Genomic DNA, 24276 nt, shown 5'->3' on the forward strand with positions numbered 1-24276 from the left:
TTCAGCCCATCAAGTCTACTCCTCCATTCAATCATAACCGATTTATCTTTCCCTCTTAAACCCGTTCTCCTGCCTTCTCCCCATAACCCCTGACACCCATATTAATCAACTACTAACCCATGCTATCTGGTATTAACCTCTTATGCTACAAAGTAAAAGGCCCCATCTAACCAACCTTTCCCTACAACTCAAGCATGAAAGCCCAGGTAACATTCTGGGGAATCTATTTTGCAACATCTCCGACTCAATGACATCCTACCTAGAGCTGGGCCACCAGAACTACACACTGTCTCACCAACGACTTGTACAGCTGCATGACGTCCCAACTTTTGTATTCAATATCCTTCTCAATGAAAACAAGCATGTCAGGCGTTATCTTCCCAATACCTACATGAAGGTACAAAATCTAAACGCCCAAGGGGCAAATCTTCACTCCAGTCTAATATACATTGATTCAATATCTTATGATTAAATAAAATAAGCTATTATTGAACAATTGGCTAAAGTAGTCAGATAAGTGACCATGATTTGTGCACCGAGGCCAAGATTTAATTTGGTTGTCAAAGATTATCCAATCTGATTTAAATGTAACATAGTTGAATCAACATGAAATCCATAGTGATTACATCAAGTGACATAAGATTGAACCTCAAACTGTAATAATTCAATTCACGTTGGAAACAGCTTCCTTCCACTGCAGTTCTTACAATGTATTTTATACTCTGCCAACTGAATGTTGATATATTCCCCGTCGGCACACGATGGAGTAAATATAGCATGTGCACATTTCAGCTTGATGCGCTGGATTTATTAACGAGTAAACAAATAAAAGTATGAACAATAACAAAGACAGTTCAGGCAAAAATGGACAATAAAATATTGAATAATTAATGAAGATAACAATATTCAGAGCCACGACACCAAACATGAATAAGACGAAGTGCACACTTAGCCCCAAAAAAAAATTACTGACGTCACTGTACAAATCTCAGACACAATTATGTTTTTGGCACTCAACAATAAATTCAGATATGAGTGCTTTCATTAAGATTAAACGCCACTAAATGCATTAAAAATCCAATATAGTCATGTATTTTCCTATAACATTAGGCCATCTAATCAACCAAGTTAATGAAACATATGGATTTCAAATATTTTTGAGAAAGTTAACACTGAGCCCTGTGTCAGGAAAAGTCAACTTTGTAATTTGTTTTTATTTTAATCTTCCCCAATTCTTGTCAAAACAAAACTTAATTTAAGGCTATTTCAAGCAGCGTTACTGTTAAACCAAATGTAGCACACGTCTCCAAGGCCATTAGACCTTGCAGCTACCAATCTAATATATTTGCAATACTCTTTGATTTCTATGGAAGGATTTCACAATCCCCATGCTACAACCTGCTTTTCTTTTCTACACTGCATAAAATAAGCTGGCTGTACTCTAAATCACAAGGGCACTCCCAGGAAGCCAGGAATTCTACTCCACAATGCCTTAATCATTCTGAAAAGACAACAGAGTCTAGAACACTGACTGGCATCAATCTCTCTTCATAGCAACACTCACACTTAAATATTCACCATTGTGTATTGGTATTCAAGTACATTTCTCAAATTGCTTACAAGTATATACAATTCTTCCTTCACTGAAGTGAGTTACAACACATAGCTACAGACAATTCCATATTAAGAATCTTTGTTTAATTCCTCGTGTTCACCATAGTACACCAGAGGACTCAACAATGGAATTGAGTACCTCCTTCACAAGTCAGCATCATACCACAAACATTTTTTGATTTTCAACTCCTTTCAGATTTAAAAAAAAGGAATAAACAATTGTAATAAAGAAATTCAGAGCTGGGAACAAAGTGATTATATCTGTCAAGCTTACCTCGGCAAATTCCTGTAGTGTAGTCAATGTAATACTGCTGGGCACAGATCTCATATTGACATTCTCCAAAGAGTAACACTTTAGATGGGTCTTTGCAGGACAAACAAGCTGAATTTGACTCACAGGTCAAACATTGGCCACTGCAGACTAAGAGTCAAGAGAAAGAAATCTATTATATTTATTGCACCCTGCAAAAACAAGTTGTAATGTCACATTTTCCATTTTCCATAATAGGTTACAATTAGCCTTCTATCTGTTGTTTGATTATGAACTTACATTTGCCACGCAGCCGCCTGCAAATGTCAAAACAAATGTCAGGACAAGTTGTGGGCAGCATGGTGGCACAGCGGTAGAGTTGCTGCCTAAAGGGCCTGTCCCACTAAGGCAACCTAATTTGCGAGTTTAGAAGTTTGCGCTCGCCACAAACTCGCATCATGGTGGACACTTGGTCCTAGGAGGTCACTGTAACTCTCCTTAATGCTCGAGAGAAGTTCCCACATACTCGCGGTCGAGGAAAATGTTTCAATATGCTTGAAAAATTTTCCGCGAGTAAAAATTGGTCGGCATGGTTCTTTTGAACTCGTCGTGCAGTGGTAGTGGGGTCGCCATGTAGTTACAGGTAGTTGAGGTAGCTGTAGGCAATCTCCTTTGTTGACGGGGCATTTTAATTGGCTCATTGGGGAAAAAAAAACATAAGCACGAGTTTTCAGAACCAAGAAAAACCGACCGGTAATGTTAAATGCCCACTAAACTTTATTAAAAGTTGTCTGGCTTCTTATAAGTGTCTCCACTCCTGCTCTCCCCTTCTCCCCCTAGCGCCCCCCCCCCCCACTTCTCTGGCCCCCGCCTTTGTGTGTGTGTGTGTGTGTGTGTGTGTGTGTGTGTGTGTGCGCGCAAGCGTGCGCTGATGGTCGATCCAGCTCGCGGTTTCATCGCTAACGGTCGATCCAGCTCACGGTTGTTCAGGTCGAAGACAGTTGCTGAAAAGTCGCGTAAGTGGGACAGGCCCTTTACAGCATCGGAGACTCGGGTTCGATCCTGACTATGGATGCTGTCTGTACGAAGTTTTTACATTCTCCCTGTGACCACGTGGGTTTTCTCCGGCAGCTCCAGTTTCTTCCCACACTCCAAAGACATACAGGTTTGTAGGTTAATTGGCGTGGTAAATTGTAAATTGTTCCTAGTGTGTATAGGATAGTGTAAATGTGCGGGGATCACTGGTCGGCGCGGGCATGGTGGGCCAAGGGGCCTGCTTCCGTGCTGTATCACTAAACTAAACTAAACAACTGGAGAATCAGTATTGAACTTAACAAATGGTTAAGATTAAGTAAGTTAGTACTGCAGCAAAATGATCACGAGGTTCAAACCATTTTCCAAGGCTAACACAAATATAATCAAAGCATAAGCCTAACTGAGATCAAATCGGCTTGCTAATGTTTAAACTGAAATAAAACTATATGTTTAAGAAGGAACTACAGATGCTTGAAAATCATCTACCTAAGAAATAAAACTAAATGCTTAAGAACTCTACAATGTCAGTGTTATTTTAGAGTTGTTTGGTGGCAATTTAAATCAAATATGTAACATCTGTCTGAAATCCAAACAATTACATAAACTGACCCCTCTCCCGTCAAAAGAGCTTTTTAAAAAAGGACACATTTCCATTATCAAACACATCCCCATTCCTTATTAAGAGTATGTGTTAATCAGACAAAGCGGTAACATTCTCAAACGGCTATCAAGGGATTTTTTTTTTCAATTTGTGATTGAGTTATTTTGAGTACAATGACTAAAGGGCCTGTCCCACCAGCATGCGATAGCATGCGTCTAGCATGACCAAATGTGGTCGCTTGAGGCGTACGGCCTCATGGGGCCGGTCCCACTTCGATCGTGGGAGGCGTATGGAGTTGTGCGGGACTGGTCCCAACATCGCGCGGGGCTCCAAAAATGTTGCACTGTCCGAAAATCCCACGCGACAATGGCCTGTCGGCCCGCAGCCACATTGAAGCCGTACGCAGCGCCTCGATGGGCGAACGCAGCGTCTCAACGGCCGTACGCAGCATCTTGACGTTGTACGCAACGTCATGACGCCGTACGCAATGTCTTGACGGCGTACGCCTAGCACGTGGCATTGCGCTATGACATCACCACCCGGCATGCCGTTGCACGATGAGGTCATCGTCTGACGCCGTGCAACGTCCAAATTCAGTCGGCCTGCCTCCTGTCAAGCTGATTGGCGAGTTTTACGTAAATTACGTCGCGCGCAAACTTTGCACGTACTTACCGCGAACGTAGCGCGAACTCTGCTTCCATTTGGTCGCGCTAGACGCATGCAACCGCATGCTGGTGGGACAGGCCCTTAAGCCAACAATTGCACAGCAAATAATTTCAATCAACTTAATGAGATCTCAAGCAAAAAAACAGCAGAGGTTCTCGCTGGCACAGTGGCGCAGCTGGTAAAGCTGCTGCCTCACAGCACCAGAGACCCAGGTTTGATCATGACCTTAACGTACCATCTGTATGGAGTTTGCAAGTTCTTCATGTCATGTCATGTGATAGGAGAAGAATTAGGCCAGTCGGCCCATCAATTCGACGCCATTCAATCATGGCTGATCTATGTTTCCCTCCTGCCTTCTCCCCATAATCCCTGTGACCACGTGAGTTTCCTGTGCATACCCAGTTTCCTCCTACATCCCAATGATGCATGGGATTGTAGGTTAATTGCCCTCTGTAAATTTCCTCTACTCTGTCAGGAGTGAATAAGAAAGTGGGATAACATAGAACTAATGTGAACAGGAAATCAATAGTTGGCATGGATTTGGCAGCCTGAATGGACTGTTTCCATGCTGTATCCCTAAAAACTAAAAGAACTAAAACACAAACTTCAGCGTGTTAGTCAGCACCCACGGAGGGAATGACCAGATGATGTTTCGGGTACCATCCACTCCAGCTTGAGATTGCAATTTCTTGCATCTCCAAGAGATCTCAAGATGTTTATCAAACTATCTGATCAGTGAAATCACAGAGGGGTCTGAAGAAGGATCTTGACCCTATCCATGTTCTTCAGAGATGCTGCCTGACCTGCTGAGAAACTTCTGCACTTACTGTCCTTAACAGATCAGTAAATTGTTTCCATATTTATTTGACTAACTGGCAAGGAATCCTGGTTGCCGTCTGCTAATGAGATGCTAATTAGCGCCGTCTTTCACAGACTAAAGCCCCTGTCCCACTTACGTGTCCTTGGCACGCTAATTACGCGACCTCGTGGCCGTGTTGAGCCTCGACGGTCCCACGCGACTTCATTCGACCGCACAGCCGTCTGGAGCGCGTGATGTCATTTGAGGATGGACGTAAAATGCCGGAGTAACTCAGCGGGACCACAGCATCTCTGGAGAGAAGGAATGGGTGATGTTTCGTGTCGAGACTCTTCTTCAGTCTGAAAGAAGGGTCTTGACCCGAAACGTCACCCATTGCTTCTCTCCAGAGATGCTGCCGGTCCCGCTGAGTTACTCCAGCATTTTGTGTCTATCTTCAATATTCTTGGCCCCTGCTCTGGGAGTAGAAGTGGGGCGGAATCGGACTGCAACGGTTGTGAGCCCCAGGCCGAGCTCGGCGATCGATAGCCTGCTTCTGCTGCTGTTGAAGGTGAGATGATGCGTCGCACCAGGGTCTTGGGCCTGTCCCACTTTGGCCGTCAGTTCCACGACAGGCTGTTGGCGCGCAAAGATTTTGTTCACTACAAACATTTCGGAGCCTTGCGTGATGTAGCGCACAACTACATACCCCTCCGCGCTTCTAAGTGGGAACGGCCCCGCGCGGCCATACGATGACCGTGAGGTCGCGTAATTTGCGTGCCAAGGACACGTAAGTGGGACAGGCCCTTAAGGCAGATTTTCACCTGGTGCATGTCAACATATTCAGGGAATGCACGGGTTTCTCCTAATATTTGAATGTTGTTACAAATAGCCTCTGAACATCTTGGTTAATGCAAGGCTGGGGAAAAGGCTCCCACTATTCCTGCTGGTGACTGCGAGCCAGTCACATCTGTTCAAACTGAGCTTGCACACTGATCGGCTGAATGCATCGTATGGGTTGCCCGTTATGCCCTTCAGTAAATCTATTTGGAGGCATGCCAGCTGGTATCAGGTTTTAAGGCGATAAAATCTGCAGCTGGAACCTTTAGTGTCTGGCCTGAGACAGGAAATCATGCTCGGAATGAGCAGCTGGTATTCTCCGACCAGAAAGCGACACTTTCAGAAAAGGAGAAACAAAGAAGAAAAAAAGATTCAACAAATTAGATGGACAGCTTCACCGGTAGGAGGCAGAAAAGCTACAAATAGGTTCTTATTTGAGCAGACATTCATCAATGACTATCTGAAATGTAATAACAAGTAACGGCAGATGCTGGTTTATACCAAAGATAGACACAAACTGCTGGAGTAACTGAGCGGGTCAGGCAGCATCTCAGGAGAACATGGATAGGTTTGTAAGGGCCTTGACCCAAACCGTCACCTACCCATTTTCTCCAGAGATGATGCTTGACCCACTGCAGTATTTTATGTCTGTCAGTGACTACCTGAAAATGTGCAGAGCCACTTTTTCCTGCACAAGAATTAGTCTTCAGAGGTTGTACCGAGTGTCCAACCCTTGGGTCCAGGGATATTGCTGTCCTATGTCAGATCAACAACATAGTCAAAGGCATTCAATTGACTAGGCCTTTGCATTGTAGAAGGGGCAGATTTGATTTGTTAGGCTTCTGTGATAAGGCATCTGTTTTTTACCTTGGTGAGATGCCTAACATTAAATCCTGTGTGCAAGGAATGTGTGTAAAAAGGAATTTCAGATGCTGGTTTAAACTGAAGCTGGAGTAACTCAGCGAGACAGGCAGCATCTCTGGTGAAAAGGAATGGGTGACGTTTCAGAAGGGTCTCGACCTGTTCCTTCTCTCCAGAGAGGCTGCCTGTCCCGCTGAGTTACTCCAGCTTTTTGTGCAAGGAATGTGTCTGCTTTGTTCGTACCGTTCTCCAACATAAGCAACTACACATCACACAAACAGTCATCCCCACCCACACCTACATTTCCGACATGGATTCATGAACTGATGGTCCCCCATTTAAAGGCATCTGCTCACAAATTTTGCAACCATTCACAATCAGAAGACCATCAACATTCTTATTTTCACAACTGGTCACTGAGGCACTTTGCTTGGTGCAGGAGTTTAGAAACTCCAGCACCCTCCATCACCACCTGACCCCACAGTACAAACCCACAAACAACTAGCAGGTGGAGTGATACAACGGCCGAGGGTCAGATCCCTCTACGGCATACCCAAGTCAGTCAAGTCAACTTTATTTGTCACATACACATACAAGATGTGCAGTGAAATGAAAGAGGCAATGCCTGCGGATTGTGCAAAAACAATAAAACAACAGAACAGAACAGAACCAGTATTTACATTTTAGAATTTTTTTTTATTTTTTAAAGACACAACAGTAAATTAGTCCCGGGTGAGATAAGAGTTTACAGTCTTGATGGCCTGTGGGAAGAAACTCCGTCTCATCCTCTCTGTTTTCACAGCGTCGGAGGACCGTAGCAGCTGGAACAGTCCGTTGCTGGGGTGGTAGGGGCCCCTCATTATTTTGCTGGCTCTGGATCTGCACGTCTTGGTGTATATGTCCTGCAGGGGGGTGAGTGCTGTACCTGAATGCACTACTCTCTGCAGAGCCTTTCTGTCCTGGGCAGAGCTGTTCCCAAAGCAGATCCCAAAGTGATGTTGCCGGACAAGATGCTTTCTGCAGCCCCAGAGCACTGAAGTATCCTCAGAGAGACTCTGAATTTCCTCAGCTGCCTGAGGTAGTAAAGGAGCTGCCTTGCCTTACTCACTAGTGCAGCAGTGTGTGTTGTACATGTCAGATCCTCTGTGATGTGGACTCCCAGGTATTTAAAGCAGCTCACCCTATCCACAGTAGTCCCACATTTATCTCCAGTGGTGTGTACGTTCTCGGATGTTGAACCCTTCCAAAGTCCACAATCAGCTCCACATGCTCACACAATTTGTGTGACATTCAAGAGGAGGCTGTTGTCCTGACACCAGAGTGCCAGATCAGCCACCTCCTCCCGGTCGGTAGGCCTTCTCATCATTATCGGAGATCAGGCCCACTACCACAGTGTTATCAGCAAACTTGATGATGGAGTTGGAGCTGAACCTGGCCACACAGTCATGTGTGTACAGGGAGACCAGTAGGGGGCTAAGGATGCAACCCTGGAGGGATCCTGTGTTTAGGGTGAGGGGGTTGGAGGTATGTCTCCCCATCTTGACCACCTGGGGCCTGGCAGTGAGAAAGTCCAGGACCCAGGCACACAGGGGAGTGTTCAGTCCCAGTTCCAGCAGCTTCTCAGCCAGTCTGGTGGGGACTATGGTATTGAAAGCTGAACTGAAGTCAATGAACAGCATCCTCATGTAGCCCCCCTTCTGGCTGTCAAGGTGAGAGAGAGCGGTGTGCAGAACCTGGGAGAACGCATCGTCCGTGAATCTGTTCGGACGGTATGCAAACTGCAGCGGGTCCATGGTGCGATGGAGGAAGGCACAGATGTGTTTCTTGATCAGCCTCTCGAAGCATTTCATGACCACCGAGCTGAAGGCCACCAGTCGGTAGGCTTTCAAGCAGGCTGGTGAGGTATTCTTTGGCACTGGTACAATGGTGGATCTTTTCAAGCAGGCAGGGACCACGGACTTGGCCAGGGAGAGGTTGAATATTGTGGTGAGCTTGGATTATGCTGAGCAGCACATGGCTTTAGTACTTGCCCAGGTATACCATCTGGGCCTACAGTTTTCCTCAAGTTCACACACGTCGGAGCCCTCCTCACGTCGTGCTCGGTCACCGAGATTGTGTGCACATCCCCAGTGGTGGACCTCCCTCCAGCCTCGCTAGCCAGCCCGATGGTGCTGTTGTTGTTAGCCAGCGAGCTAGGGATGATGTTGACCATCTCAAATTGTGCATAAAAAGAGTTCAGGTCATCAGCTAGGGAGGTGCCAGCACTCCCGGTTGAGGGGGGGGGGCTGCTCTGGTAGTTAGTTATAGTCCGTATCCCCTGCCAAAGGTGTTTGGTGTCCCGCTGCTCCATCTGCTACTCCATCCTGTCCCTGTACCCCCTTTTTACGTCCTTCACCGCCCTTTGCAGTCAGTAGGACTCTGCATTGTAGTCATCCATATTGCCGGATGCCAGGCCGGAGTTGTAAGCAGCGGTGCGAGCATTCAAGGCAATGCGAACGGACCTGTCCACCCAGGGTTTTTGATTAGGAAAGAGCTAACCCTTACCGTGGGGATGATGTTATCGGCTATTGTTACAATGAAGTCCGTGACCGCTTCCGCGAACTCACGGACATCTCTGGAACTTGCTTGGAACATATCCCAGACGACATCACTCAGTGCATTTTGCAGCCTGGCCTCTGAATGGTCAGACCACCGCTTTACGTCCCTCGTCACTGCCGCTTCCCGTACCATCCGTTGTTTATACTCCGGCAGCAGGAAAATGACAGCGTGGTCAGATTTCCCAAAAGGAGGGAGGGAAACGGCCTTGTAGCATTTCCTGAACGGCGTGCAGCAGTGGTCCAAAATTCTTTCCCCCCTGGTGACACAAGTGATGTGTTGGCAGAAGTTAGGCATGACCTTTTTGAGATTTGCCTTATTAAAATCTCCAGCCACCACCATAGCCGCATCAGGGTTCTTGTTTTGGTGTCGACATAACACATCGTGTAGGGCCGATAGTGTCACGTCGGTGTCCGCATGCGGTGGAATGTAGACGGCGGTGATGATCACTGAGCTGAAGTCCTGGGGAAGGTAGAATGGACGGCATGAGACAGTCAGATGCTACAGGTCCGGCGAGCAGGAACGAGAAAGCGTCTTAATATTCCTAGGGTTGCACCGGTTATTGTTGGTCATGAAGCAAACTCCACCACCCTTGGATATCCTGGATTCTTCCGTTCTGTCCGCGCGGAAAACAGTGAAGGACTCAGTTGGGCAGATTACCTGACCCGGCACCAGCGGGTTCGGCCATATCTCCGTCAGACAGAAGATGTTGCATTCTCTTATGTCCCGCTGGAATCTGATCCTGGCCCAGAGGTCTTCCAGCTTGTTGTCCAGGGACTGGACGTTCGCCAGAGGAATGCTGGGCAGAGCTGGACAGAAGGTTTGGGCTCTCAGCCTATTCCCAATCCACCCCCGCTTACCTCGATGTTTTCTCCAACTTTTTCCCGGAGCCGGGCTCCCATTGTTGTTTCCGCTGCGCACTCTTATGATCTCTGCGGCCATGCTAGATCGGTGAGTAACGTGTCTAAAAGGCCTTGGGTTACTCTAAAGTTTAGTTTTAACAGTGTTTTCTGGTCGTACGTTGTTAGTGCTAGTGTGTTAGTAGAAAGAAATAAACTTAAAATGAACATACAAGTTAAAAAAACCACACAATCTCCGCGGAGCTACCATGACGGCCACTGGACCTGGCCGCGCCATCTTAGAGAAAATAAATGTATACGGCAGATCCGGTCTATGGTTCTAATGAGCTTGAGGACAATCACTCGTGCACATGCTATTATGGGCAAGAATGAGGGCAACTCTGGTTTCCTCCTGCAGTCCAAAGTTGTACAGGTTTGTAGGTTCACCAGCATATAATCCTCCAACACATTCGTCACTTCCAATGGAATCCCACTACTGACCACATCTTTCCATCTCCAATCCTTTCTGCTTTCTACAGAGACCGTTCCCTCCGCAACTCCTTGGTCAACTCGCTCCTTCCCACCCAAACCACCCGCTCCACAGGTATTTTCCCCTGCAACCACAGGAGATGCAACACCTGTCCCTTTACCTCCCCCTTCGACTCCATCCAAGGACCCCAACAGTCTTCCCAGGTGAGGCAGAGGTTCACTTGCATCTCCTCCAACCTCATCTACTATATCCGCTGTTCCAGGTGTCAACTTCTGTACATCGGCGAGACCAAGCGCAGGCTCGGCGAACATTTCGCTGAACACTTCCGCTCAGTCCGCCTTAACCTACCTGATCTCCCGGTTGCTCAGCACTTTAACTCCCCCTCACATTCCCAACCTGACCTTTCTGTCTTGGGCCTCCTCCATTGTCAGTGAGGCCCAGTGCAAATTGGAGGAACAGCACCTCATATTTTGCTTGGGTAGCTTACACCCGAGCAGTATGAACATTGACTTCTCTAACTTCGAATAGCCCTTGCTTTCCCTTTCTCTCCATCCCCTCCCTCTTCCCAGTTTTCCCACCAGTCTTATTGTCTCCGACTACATTCTATGTCTTTCCCACCCACTACCCTGACATGACTCTGAAGAAGGGTCTCGACCCGAAACGTCACCCATTCCTTCTCTCTAGAGATGCCGCCTGTCCCGCTGAGTTACTCCAGCATTTTGTGTCTACCCCAGGCTTGTAGGTTAATTGGCTTTCGTAAAATTGCAAATTGTCCCTAGTGTGTAGGACGGTGCTAGTGTACAGAGTGATCGATGGTCGGCGGGGGCTCGGTGGGCATGTTTCCGCGCTATATCTCTAAAGACTAAAGGTGTAATTATATAACGGCTGAGGATCAAACAGAGCATGGTGGAATAGATACGTACACTGGCAGATCTGGTCACTGTTGCTGTAATATCCTTGAGGACAGCCACTCGAGCACATGCCATTGTGGGCAAGAACCAGGGCAGCTTCACATTCAGTGCAACCATAGGCTCCTTCACTTCTGCAAGCTTTACATGATGAATGGCATCCTGGAATAGCCAAAGATAAGACGTATCATTGAGCACGTTTATTTGATCAACATAAGAATAAAATGCAATCTATGAAAGTTTATGATCAAGAGTTTTTTTTTCCTTCTTGTCACTTACTTCTACAAGCACCACTGCTCATGAAATAGCCCCTCGGACAATGGGACACGCAGTGGTCTCCAAATAGCAACCCATGTGGTATCTTACAGTTCAGACAGACGCTACCTGTGCGTTGAAGGTTGGCCACACACTGCTGACAATCTGTTTGACATTCTGGAACAAACAAAAACAATATTGGTTGGGTCCTGCTCACCCTGTGTAGCAAGTTCTGCCTCTGCCTCATAAAGAATGCCACTGGTGCTGTGAATCAGGAATATAACCAGATGTCCTGCAGGAGTAGGAAGTTGGGAATATGGGCCAGGGTGCAGCTCGTGAATGTGGAACAGGTGCATGGTAGGATGCCAGGTTTTAGAAAGTGGGTCGCAGCTGGGGACAGAAGCAGGACATGATGTGCGGTTGGGCTGACAAAGTCAGTGGGCAAGAGCTCCTGTGCCTGTCCCCACATACAGTCCCAAAATTCAGCCTCAACATTAGTCTTGTTCCAAGAAGATTCATGTTATGGCTCCCAAACACCCTGTGACGGAACCTCCTCTCAAACCTCACCTCACAGACAACCTGCAAACTACCAGCGTACAGGGGCCACAAGGTTTTCACTGCCTCTGGCCAGAAGTCTTTTCACTTAGTTACTCCAGCACTCAGCTAAGTTAACCTCATGCTCTTGGGTTGGGAACATCATCTTCAGTAGATCACTTTTAGCCAAGACATATGTGATTTCTTCTACAGCCACATCTGTGGCTCAAAACACTCAAGGTCGCACTTCACTGAGAGCCAGGAAAGATGGCAAACTCATCAAGAGTGTTTATAAGAAACAGTTCGACAGGTATATGGATGGGACAGGTTTAGAGGGATATGGACCAAGCGCAGGCAGGTGGGACTAGTGTAGCTGAGACATGTTGGGGTTGGCCGGTGTGGGTAAGTTGGGCCGAAGGGCCTGTTTCCACACTGTATCACTCTATGATTATCAAGGACAGAGACAGTCAATGCCACTGGCAGGAAATCCCAGATGCTCTCCTCAACCATGATACTGATCTTCACATGAACACCTGCACTGCACCCCACAACAACCTGTCCATCCAACCTTCTCTCCATTCCTATCTGATAAGTCAGAAAGGCTACATCCTGATTTTAAAATGACCAAGTGTCGGAGCCTAAAAATCCAAAAAACAAATTGCAGCCCCTAAAAATCCTGAAACTCAGTGATTCAGTTACAAATGCACATCTACACAAAGAGAAGGTGTACAGAGGACCTCTGACAGATGTGTAACAAGATGAGGGGATGCTTTTCAAGTTGTGATACACAACTAGACTGTTGACTTACCAACACAGTATCCAACCTGGTTGAGGTACTGGCCCTCATTGCAGCCAGTTCTGCAATATCCGTTCAGCCAGGTCGCATGGGGGTGGCATGTTATACAGTCAGAGTCGGAGGGACCGTCACATCCTTTGCAAGAAGGATGACAAGCTAGAACAGAGAACAAAATGCTAGAAATTAGCAACTCCGAAAATCGTATTACATTAATGGAGGTAGATAAATCCAATTTGTTGATTGTGAACACATAAAACAGCAGGAATGTTACGTTCATACCATGAAAAACAGGCTCAATTGTGATACACAACCAGCCAATGAGTAAATACACAGCATGGAGTATTAACAGAGGTTCTGTTTGTATTGTGCTAGCAAATGTTCCAAAAGAGACATTACTGCATTATTGTGATCTAATACCTCTTCTCACCTCCTTCGGGTGAAAGTACAAACACGCAGTCATTCGTCACATCACCCAGGCAAGGACTGTCACACAATCGAGCAGCAATAACTAAATCCAATCTTGTCCTGACCCATTATTACAAGGACACTTCCAACATATCCACCAACCTCCCAGCTGATTTGAGCAATGAGTTAATGTCTGCTGTACATGCCTTGAAATGAACAATTATCTTACCATTCCTACCCTTGTGACAGTGAGACTTAAACACTCAGTATCATATCATCTACTCAATCTATTTACCTCTCCACAGTTGTGGCTTTCCCAAATATATACTTCCAGCCATTTATTATTTATATTTCGGAATGGGAAGGGGAAATGTTAACCCATCTGACTCACTGAAATGACCTGTGACCACTGTTCGAAATTGGAAAAATGGTGGTATGCACCATGACTACTCTATACCTAAACTCCATTTACCTGCCTATATTTGGTAGCTCCTCATTCCCTTGACTGATAAAATGCACCTTTGTCATTTACAGCTGAGCCAACACTCACAGTCCTTTGATGACGAGGAAACTGGATTTCTACTACCCTTACGTATGGAACAGTGCTTCATCATTTGCTTTAATGCCTGACTCTAATGTTAAGGTTTTGCCCTCTTGCTCTGAATTTCCACCCACAGAAAATTGAATCACATTTTGCACCTCAGCAAAGGGGGAGAAGGAAAACTGGTAGAGAGGAGGGGCAAAACAGAGTCTGTCAAGAATTGGCTGGATACAGGTGAGGGGGGGGGGGGGGGGGGGGGGTTGATAGGGAGATGGTTGGACAAAGGACAGAGGTGAAAAGACAAAAGATGTGAGGCAGAAGGAATAAAGAGTTGCAAATTGTGAAGCTAGAGGAAGGAATGCAGGCGGAAGGGGGAAGAGGGAGAAATAGGTGTGTCCCGGTGTGGCACAGGGAAGAGGCTTACACTCGTGTGTGACTGTAGCGTTACTTTCTCACTTCCATGTTCCAACCTTGCTAGCAGTAAGCCCAACATTCAGTAAGGTGTTTTTTTAATTACTTGTACCTTTCCAATGCCCTATGCACTAAAATACTCCATCACCACAATAAACTAAACTAAATAATGACCCATGTACTAGACTATTCCATTGCTACAGTACTTGAGTTAGCCCATTGTGAAAAATTGTTCTGTTTTTTTCGTGGGATCTAAAATGGATACATGAACACCACCAGCTGGAGCCATGCATTTATTTGCAGTAACACTCTCAACAATCCCACAGCCATTGGGAAAGGGGTGTGAGGCATTGCCTGTTGCATGAATGTACCAATTGCATGAGAATTACTCTCGAAAAAAAAAACAATTACTGTACATCACACACTAGATACATCTTGCAATAAATTGGCGAGCTTTGTCATTTTCTTATCCTTTTAAATAACAATATTTCACAATGCAATTCAATATTTTAAGGCTAGACTGTATTAACAAAATGTGGCAAAGGTAAATCAACTGTACTCACCATTATAAGGGTACAAAATCTTCACAGAGGATGTTCCTACTGAGCAGCCTATATCTACCCTGATGTATAAGCATCAATAAACTACAAATAGAATAGAATAGAATAGAATGCTATTTATTGTCATTCCATTCCTACAGTTTTTTACATTACAAAACAATCCAAGACCCACACTTAACACAGTTTACATAAACATCCATCACAGTGAGTCTCCAACATCTCCTCACTGTGATGGAAGGCAAAGTCTTTATCTCTTCCCTTTGTTCCTTCTCCCGTGGTCCAGCAGTCCAACTGCAGTGTCGAGGCGAGCTGGGGCTCTGATGTTAAAGCCCCCGGCGGGCGATGGTAAGTCCTGAGGCCGTTTAAGCCACGCCGGGCGATGTTAGGCCCCGACTCCATGTCCTTAAACCCGCGATTCCAGCGGGAGAAGTCGCCGTTGCGGAGCTCGGAAAAGCGGTCTCCCACCAGGGACCTGTGAGCTCCCGATGTTCCCGTCCATCGGGTCTGCGGCCGGTGCCTCCGAACTCCAAAAGTCGGGTCGCAGCCGCACGCCACCACAGCTCTCCCCGCTCCAAAGTTGGCCAGCTCTGCGATGTCAGTTCCGCAGGCTCTGCAACTAGAGCCCTCAGGTTAGTCCCGGCCGGAGGTTGCCGCCGGCTCCACGATGTTAGGCCCAACGACATCCGAGACCCGACAGGGAATAGTCGGGTCCCCGCACAGGGAAGAGATTAACGGTTTCCCCCACCACACCCCCACATATACACAGCTAAAAAAAAAAAAAAAACTGACTTAACACACTAAATGTCTTTACACACCAACTTCGTGTAACTCTTGAAATGAAATTCTGTAATCCTATTTTCATAAACATAAAACAACATGATATATGCTCTGTGCAGACTATTAGGCAGGACCTTAGATTAAGATCACATTATTCAGAATGTTAAGATGGCAGTGCAATATATTCACTGTATTCTGGACACTCTAATGGCATTTCATCAGCTTCAAGAGAACATTTGTGCCAAATTCAAATTTGCAGTTTTGAAATAAAAATACAAAGTTGCTTAGTATTCTTAGAATTTCATGCCAAGTTGCAAGAAAATTTCAGTGCATAATCTCAAAAACCTCAAATTTACTGTGGTATGAATGCAGCCCTTTTTGGATTCCTGATTTTATCAGTACAACCTGCAATGTTTGCTAACTTTTCATCTAATTCAAACAAAGATAGACATTCCATCATCCAAGTCATCCATGTTTACTGTGAAAGGCCAAGACTTGGGGCAGATTGTTTAGGCTACAACCTTTATCATGATCTTCCAACAGAGGCATCCCATCATACTTATTCATTGTACCTTGCTACTGATCAATGACCAAGTCAATGCACAAAATACGACTAACTCTCTGTGGTAGTATATTGAAACAATACAGACGGCCACCACTCATTTCCTCATGCAATTGATTTTCCTCAACTCTGAATTTAACAGTCTGATTCAGAGACCGTGCCCCCAAGTTTTAGTTACCTTGGCCTGGGTATAAACTTCCCTGCATCCAGTCCATTGAGCCCTGAAACTTAATGTCTCCTTAAATGCTAAGCACACCACTCCTACAACCAGCCTCGTGAAATTTGCTGTGCTTCCTCGATGGTATCTACAACACTTCATAGGAAACTGTACAATACTCCAGGTACGGTCTCACCAAGGCCCTATTCAACTACAGGAAGAATATAGCATCCCTGTATTCAAACGCTTTTGTAACAATGAAGAACATACATTTTTTCTTCCTTATTACACCTGCATGGTGGTTTTCAATGATTTGTGAATGTTTGAACATCAGACTATCCACGGTCTCACCACTTGTTTGTTTTGTACACTATAGTAGATAACCTCACATTTTGTTCCACTTTATTTTCCACTGCCACATCCTCAGTCACTCACTCAGTTTGTCTAAATCCCTTCCTCCTCCACACTCAAAATGCAATTTATATTAGTATCATCAGCATACTTGGACATACAACATTTGATCCCTTTAGCTAATTGCTTATTACCTTGTTCAAGAAAACTAATTGAATAGAACGGTTTTTTGTAAACTACAAGATTCATATTCCTGGCTGGCCATTTTTAAATCGTGTGCATCTATTAATATGCAAAACCGAATAATGAAACAAGACATTCAAGAGGCAGGTTAAAGCAGAAATACTTGAACAGTAGAATTGTGAAGGAAACTGACGTACAATAACAGGCTTTGTCTTGACTATAAAATCCTTCAGGGCACGCAAGGAGACATTTGCTTTCATGTAGGACTCTCGATGAAAAACAGACTGTGCAGTTCTGGGGACTGTTCCCTGTGCAGCTCATACAAGTGGAATGGCACTCTGTATGCAAGATAAGAGATGGCACACACAAAACACTCATTAATATTCAGTACTTCACAATCTACTCATCTCTTGCTTACCCTTCAAGTCACATGCTACCTTTATTAAATATATGTTATCTAAGAAGTAACAATATTTAATTCTACTTTATTCACATGCTCCAAACAATTTAACAACTGCTTTAACTAGAAAATCAACCTTATATTTTCCTTGTATAGACAATTTTCGCTTGCATTTTACATTTTCTGATCTGAATGAATCTCTAATTGCTAAATGCTGTTTTTCAATTGCGTTACTTTTATTTATTTACGTATTTATCTATTTATATGCATTTTCAATCTGAGTATCTTACAATATTTATGTACATTTTAAAGGCCAAAAATACATAGCTTTTCTAACATATTCATTCGGAAGTAATTCAGTACCCAAACATTTCAATAACACGACTTGTGTCAGGCATTTGTGCAATTGGATCTTAAAGCAGTGGAAATGCACAGCACTGTCATCAGACACCAAGAACAACAGTGACAGATACGGAATAGTTTCACAGAACTACATTGCCGACCGGCAAGCAACTCAGCATCGCAATTCATCAATTTAATAGACAGGAAATCAAGAAGAGCATATCCCCAATACGTGCTTATGTTAGTGAGACTATACTGGGACAACAATCTCATAACTCTGTAAAACTGAATAAAATAAATGTTTGGAATCTATATTACCAGTTACATAAATATTTATTTTGCATCAGCATGAACACAACCCGAGTGCCAACTGCGATTTTCATGAAAAGGTTAACCTTCAGACAATGTTTTCAAATCGTTGCTACACAGTGTACTTATCATTATCAGCTTAAGAAGGCCTTGGAGATAGTTATGATTTTTTTCTCCTCCTCATTGAAAGGGCAGTCACTATCTACACTCAAATATGAAAGAAAACTTTGCAATGCAATTGGAGTACATGGATGTGTGCATGATTTTAGTATAACAAGATAACAATAACAAGATTCAACAACTGCCAGAGCAGAATTGAAGTAAAATCATTCAATTAATGTCATCCTATTTATAACGCACTGCTTGATGAAGCTTAACATTGGTGCAATAAAGTAAATGTAACTAATATACAAATGAATCAAATGACAAATCTCATTATCACATTGCAAAGTATCCCACATAATTAAGTTCAACTACATCGTAATCCGTTGCCATTTCATTGGGAAGGATCTGTCTTCACTCATCTCATAGCAATCTGATCTTCTTCTGATGTGGTAAACGGCATAAAGGTGTTGGAATTATAAATGGGTAAAACAATATCCCGAGGGAAATCGAACACACAGACACTATTTTGCTCTGGTCTACAACATCAGATGTGCTGTAAATAACCAGCTGGCTGTAATCAATCCCTCAAGTCAGTCACACACACATATTCATACCAATGTACGGGAGAGGAATGGTGGCCGGTAATTTGTGCTTGTGATGGGTATTTTAGCAAATGAAACTTAAGGGGCTGTCCCACTACAGCGACCTAATCTGCGAGTTTATAAGAGTTAGCCCTTGACTCAAACTCGCAGCATAGTCGACACGTGGTCCTAGGAGGTCCTATGAGGTCACTGGAACTCTCCTTCATGCTCGAGGGAAGTTCCCGCATACTCGTGGCCTCAGTTTGGTCGAGGAAAATTTTCCGCGAGTTAAAATTGGTCGGCATAGCTCTTTTGAACTCATAGGGGTCGCTATGTAGTTACAGGCAGTCGAGGGCAGCCGTAGGCAATCTCCTTCGCTGACCGGGCACTCGGGTTGTGTTCATGCAGATGCAAAATAAATATTTATGTAACTGGTAATATAGATTCCAAACATTTATTTTGTTCAGTTTTACAGAGTTATGAGATTGTTGGCCCAGTATAGTCTCACTAACATAAGCACGTATTGGCGATATGCTCCTCTTGATTGGCTCATTGGAGTTTTCTGGACCAAGGAAAACCGACCGGTAATGTAAAATGCCCGCTAAACTTTATTATAAGTTGTCTGGCTTCATAAAAGTGTCTCCACTCCTTCTCTCCCCCGTTCTCTTCCCTTCCTTTCTAAAGTAGCAATGTTACAAAATTTTGAGATTTTAAAAATCAAGTCTGCAATTTATCCCATCAGATAAAGCATAAAAAGAAGTTTAATTTGACACCTAATACACTTTCATATCTCAAGTATTTAAAAAGTTATGGCCATTTTCATACTTGGAAATTAGCATCTTGTTCCCTATTGATTTTCTATGGACATAACAAAAAAGCTGTGATCGTGGACAGTCAAAAGCCCATAACTTTCTTAAAAATTAAGAGAACTGAATGAAATTTTCAGTTATCGTAGATTAAAGCATTCTGAAACAAATATAAAATAATCTTCCTTGGATGACCTGAAATTAAAGCATATAATTAGATAGTTACCCAATTGTAGCTAATTTCAAACTTCAATTACTAGATCTAAACATCTATCCATTTCTTAATAAATGATTAACATTTTTAAATAGCCTAAGTGTCCAAATAATATTCACAAATAATTCACAATAAAACATGATTTTTAAATCTCATTTACATTCATTTATAGGCCAAATGGAAGGAATTTAGTGTTCAATTGCTGTAAATTAAAGTCCATTTTATATCAGCTTTCCAGTGGGATCCTGTGAACGCGCTGGTTTAGAACGTTCACATTGCGGTAGATTTGTGCCCTCAAATGCCCAGAAAAATACTGTGGGATATAATGGGGCCCAAATTAGCTACTCGCAACATTAAACTTTGTATAAAGGGATCTTAGGAAGCCCTTTTTAACATAAAAATAAACAGCCTACCTTCTGTTTTCCCCTGTATGAGGTCCGACCCGTTGTCGGCGGTCGCGGGTTTACAGGTTAATTTTTAAACTACTGTAACAAGTAAAGAAAGCCCTTAAAACTAATAATAGCTCCAGCTACATAATCTTCCAGCGATTTTTCGTTAATAATTAACTAGGCTGTAAAACCTCGATTTTAACAGCCTAGGGAAAATCGCGTTTTAAACCCGTCCCCCTCTAAACGGCGCCAAAATCGCGCACACGGGCTGGGACAGATTTTCAGCGATCTTCAGGTAGGCTTTGCAACATACCTATCTAAAGTTGTCCCTTCCTTTTATGCAGGATAGTGTTAGTGTACGAAGATCGCTGATCTGTGCGGATGCGGTGGGCTAAAGGGCCTGTTTCTGCACTGTTTCTCTAAACTAAACTGAGACATGGGAAACGACAGATGTTGAAATCTTGAGCAAAACAAAGTGCTGGAGAAAGTCAGAGAGTCAGGCAGCATCTGGGAAGGCAATGGACAGATGACGTTTCGGGTTGGGAACCTTCTTTAGGCCGATTTCAATAACACTACACAGGGTACTATCATTTTCCAGACCTTGTACACCATCGCAGGGTAACAGTTTATGAATCTGCTCCCAACCGAGCCTCAGTCGCACAGGTTGCATGGGCCCTGTTGAAGGGATCTGTTGGCATCAGCAGCAGCTATGTAACATTTCAGCAGAAACTATAGTGCAACTTTCAGCACTCAATACCAAGTTCAACAATTCAAATGATATGTTTTATTTTCTGGTGGAATACTCTTGTGTAATATTAATTCAGATTTTTCTTTCCCCTCAGACACTGCCTACTATGCTGGGTGTTTCCTGCCATCTCCCCTGGTTTCAGATTTCCACAACAGCTCAGACCTGCATTTCCCAGCTTTGCCATGTTGCTTTGCTGATTATCTTTTTCCCAACTTTACCTCATAAATCTGTTAGGTGGATCATTCTGCAGTTATTAGAATCACTTGGGCAAATCGTGCTTCACCCTATCATAGATATTCCATTTGCTCTATCTACCACCCCCCCGCCCCCCCCAATCCCCCCCCCCCCCCCCCCCCCCCCCCCCCCCCCCATCCCCCACATTCTCTCGGCAACTTGAAACCATCTTGTTCTTTTTTTAAATCATTTTCCAGTTCAAGAAGGGCCTTGCACTTGAAACAGTAACTCTGTTTCTCTTTCCCCAGATGCTACCTGACCTGCAGAGTATTTCCAGCCTTGTGTCAGGTTTCTGACTCCCAAAGACTTTTGATTTTTAACACTTTATTTGGGTTTGGGAACCAATCCAGTTCAGGATTTTTTATGCCAAGAGGGTATTATAATTAATCAATAGTGTTTTATTTCAAAGGTCACAGCACCAGCAGCTGTCTTCTCGAATGAGCTGGGATCGTTCTCAATAGATGTTAATAGAGAGTTATTCACAAATAAAGAGGCAATGTTCAGGGATAAACTTAAATTAACTAATAGCACCTTTTCATTTAGCTAAGAAAGCCTCACATTCACACTTAGAACTGAGCATGAAACGGAGTGACAAGGTGAATATCAGGTGGGAAAAGTAGTCAAAATTGTGTGGAGAACGTGTGGAAAATGGGGATAGACAGAGTAAAGTGAAGGGTTAAGGGAAAGAATTCTAGAATAGGAGAGCATTGATTAATACATTTTCCAACAACAAAGATAATCAGACAAGCAATTAAGGAGTTAAGGAGATATTGGAAGTAATGATGTAGCCTTCAGATCTAACATCTACAAACTCCAAGATCTTCAAATCCAAATTCAATTTTGACCAGAATAGTAGACCATGACATTGGAGCAGAATTAGGCCATTCAGCCCATCAAGTCTACTCCGCCATTCAATCATGGCTGATGTATTATTCCCACTCAACCCCATTTCCCTGCCTTCTTCCGTAGCTTTTGACACCCTTATGAGCCTGTCCCACTAGGCGATTTTTCAAGCGACTGCCGGCGACTGTCACGTCATAGCCGGTTGCTGAAAACCCGATGACTGGCACGGCGACCATCAGAGTGGAACACACTCACATCGCTTCCTTCACCAGCCAGTTATGCAGGCGGGGGGGACAGGGCAAGCGGGGAGAGCGCTGTCCGAGGGAAATTCACACAATGCAAAGCCAATGGGTTACAGGCACACACCACGATGAACAGGAAGGTTGGCGCTGTAGACGGTGAAATCAGTGTACAGGAAGAGTCACTTAAATCCTTTAAAAGTGGGGGTGGGGGGGAGAGGGGGGAGACAGGGTGGGGAGAACGAGTGAAAACAACTTTTAAGAAGCCAGAGATACACGACTGAGAAGCTCGACGGACAATAACATTACCGGTCGGATATCCTTGGTTCTGAAAACTATTGTTGACGATTTTTTTCCTATGAGCCAATGAAATTCATCGGTCAGCACCGGCTACAACCTACGAGAACCTACTCGAATCTTTGACCTCCTGGCGACCCACCTACGGCACGAGAATTCTCTCTACTCTCCATGTTGAAAGATTTGCGGCAACCACAATGAAGTCGCGGCTAGTTCCGAGATGCGAGAACTACTCACGATCATGAAGGCAACTATCTGGCAACCAAACGCAAATGTCACGGCCATGTGGCGGCCACATAGTCTCCTGTAGTTGCCTAAGTGGAACAGGCCCATTACTAAACCTATCAATCTCCATGTTTAAAATACCCAATGCATTGGCCTCCACAGCCATCTATGGCAATGAATTCCACTGATTCACCACCCTCTGGCTAAATAAATTCCTCCTCATCTGTATATATTGAAATATTTCCATATTGAAACTATATCATGAACAAATCATTATTTAATTCATTGTTAAACAAGGCATTCATATTGGAGTCAATTGTATTTTTAAAATTATCTTAATTAACTGGTTCTAACTTTCTGTCCAACCTGAAGTGCATTGCTATAACATACAATTATTAGACTTTAATAGGATCCATTTTGACAGAAAAGAAGAGCTAAAAGAGATACCTAGTGAGGAACCACAGTGGAATATTCCTATTATGCATTTACATGTTTGTGAAATGCCTTTTCAAAACTCCCTTTTGAGATGGTAACTTGGAACTTACAGCATCAAGTTCATAAATGCCCACACTGAATACTCCATATTCATGGAATCACTAAACAGTAACAACTTTTGTAATTACAAAACAAATTCCCCAGACAGCATACCAATTTCAATGCAGTACAATCAAGTCTACAAATTTTAAACCTGGATATGCTCCTTAAGCCTAATTGAGAAGCAATTAAGATCATATTACATGGCACAAAGCACTTACCTGTGCACAATTTAGCGCTACTCATGTAGAAATGAGGCTTGCAGTGGGTGACACACTCTCCATGCAATACTCCATCAGTCTCCTGAAGAATCTGAATGGCTTCCGCAGCTTTGAGGCAATTGATACACTGCGAATATTTGGGTCCAACACAGGCTCGGCAAGGAGGACGACAGGCTTGGAGAAAATAACAACAAAAAACTTATGTTTTAAGGCAGTTTTGCAATATTAGAAAAGAATCACAAGATGGAGTTGGTCAAACCCATGCATTGGTTGTGATTGTTAAACATTCGAGCTGCAATTCATGAGCAGTGCACTGTTTCCTGTGTTACCGAGGAAGGAAGCTGCGGGATGAAAGGCGACTGATTCTTCCTGATGATGAATCAAATCCTCACAGGTCACTAACCCGAGGATGTCCTCTAGTATCTAATGCAGAGGTAATGCAGCCAAAGACCAGGCGGTTCAGTGGTTTTGCATGGGATTTGTCCCCAAGAGGTCCGAACCATTAGTAGACGGAACTGTAGTTCAAAGATAGACACAAAATGCTGGAGTAATTCAGCAGGACAGGCAGCATCTCTGGAGAGAAGGAATGCTTCAGGTTTCGGGTCAAGACCCTTCTTCAGACTGAAGAAGATCCTTCTTCAGACTGGTTTAAACCAGCATCTACAGTTCCTTCCTACACAAACTGTAGTTCAAGTTGCACTATGTCACATGAAAATAAAAAAACCTGGCATGATCTTTAAGATGTTGATATAGAAAAATTCA

At 44.1% G+C, this 24276-nt stretch overlaps 1 protein-coding gene across 1 annotated transcript in view; it reads right to left on the bottom strand.

Annotated features, from left to right (window-relative positions):
* fras1 (Fraser extracellular matrix complex subunit 1) overlaps positions 1 to 24276 on the bottom strand; it is a 515676-nt gene that overhangs the window by 199977 nt on the left and 291423 nt on the right. Inside the window, 6 exon segments of the mRNA XM_055640301.1 lie at positions 1889 to 2035; positions 11511 to 11657; positions 11775 to 11927; positions 13093 to 13236; positions 17225 to 17365; positions 23515 to 23688. Of these exon segments, the coding sequence (XP_055496276.1) occupies positions 1889 to 2035; positions 11511 to 11657; positions 11775 to 11927; positions 13093 to 13236; positions 17225 to 17365; positions 23515 to 23688 (906 nt within the window).

Source organism: Leucoraja erinacea, chromosome 1, assembly GCF_028641065.1.
Source record: "Leucoraja erinacea ecotype New England chromosome 1, Leri_hhj_1, whole genome shotgun sequence".
Taxonomy (NCBI): domain Eukaryota; kingdom Metazoa; phylum Chordata; class Chondrichthyes; order Rajiformes; family Rajidae; genus Leucoraja; species Leucoraja erinaceus.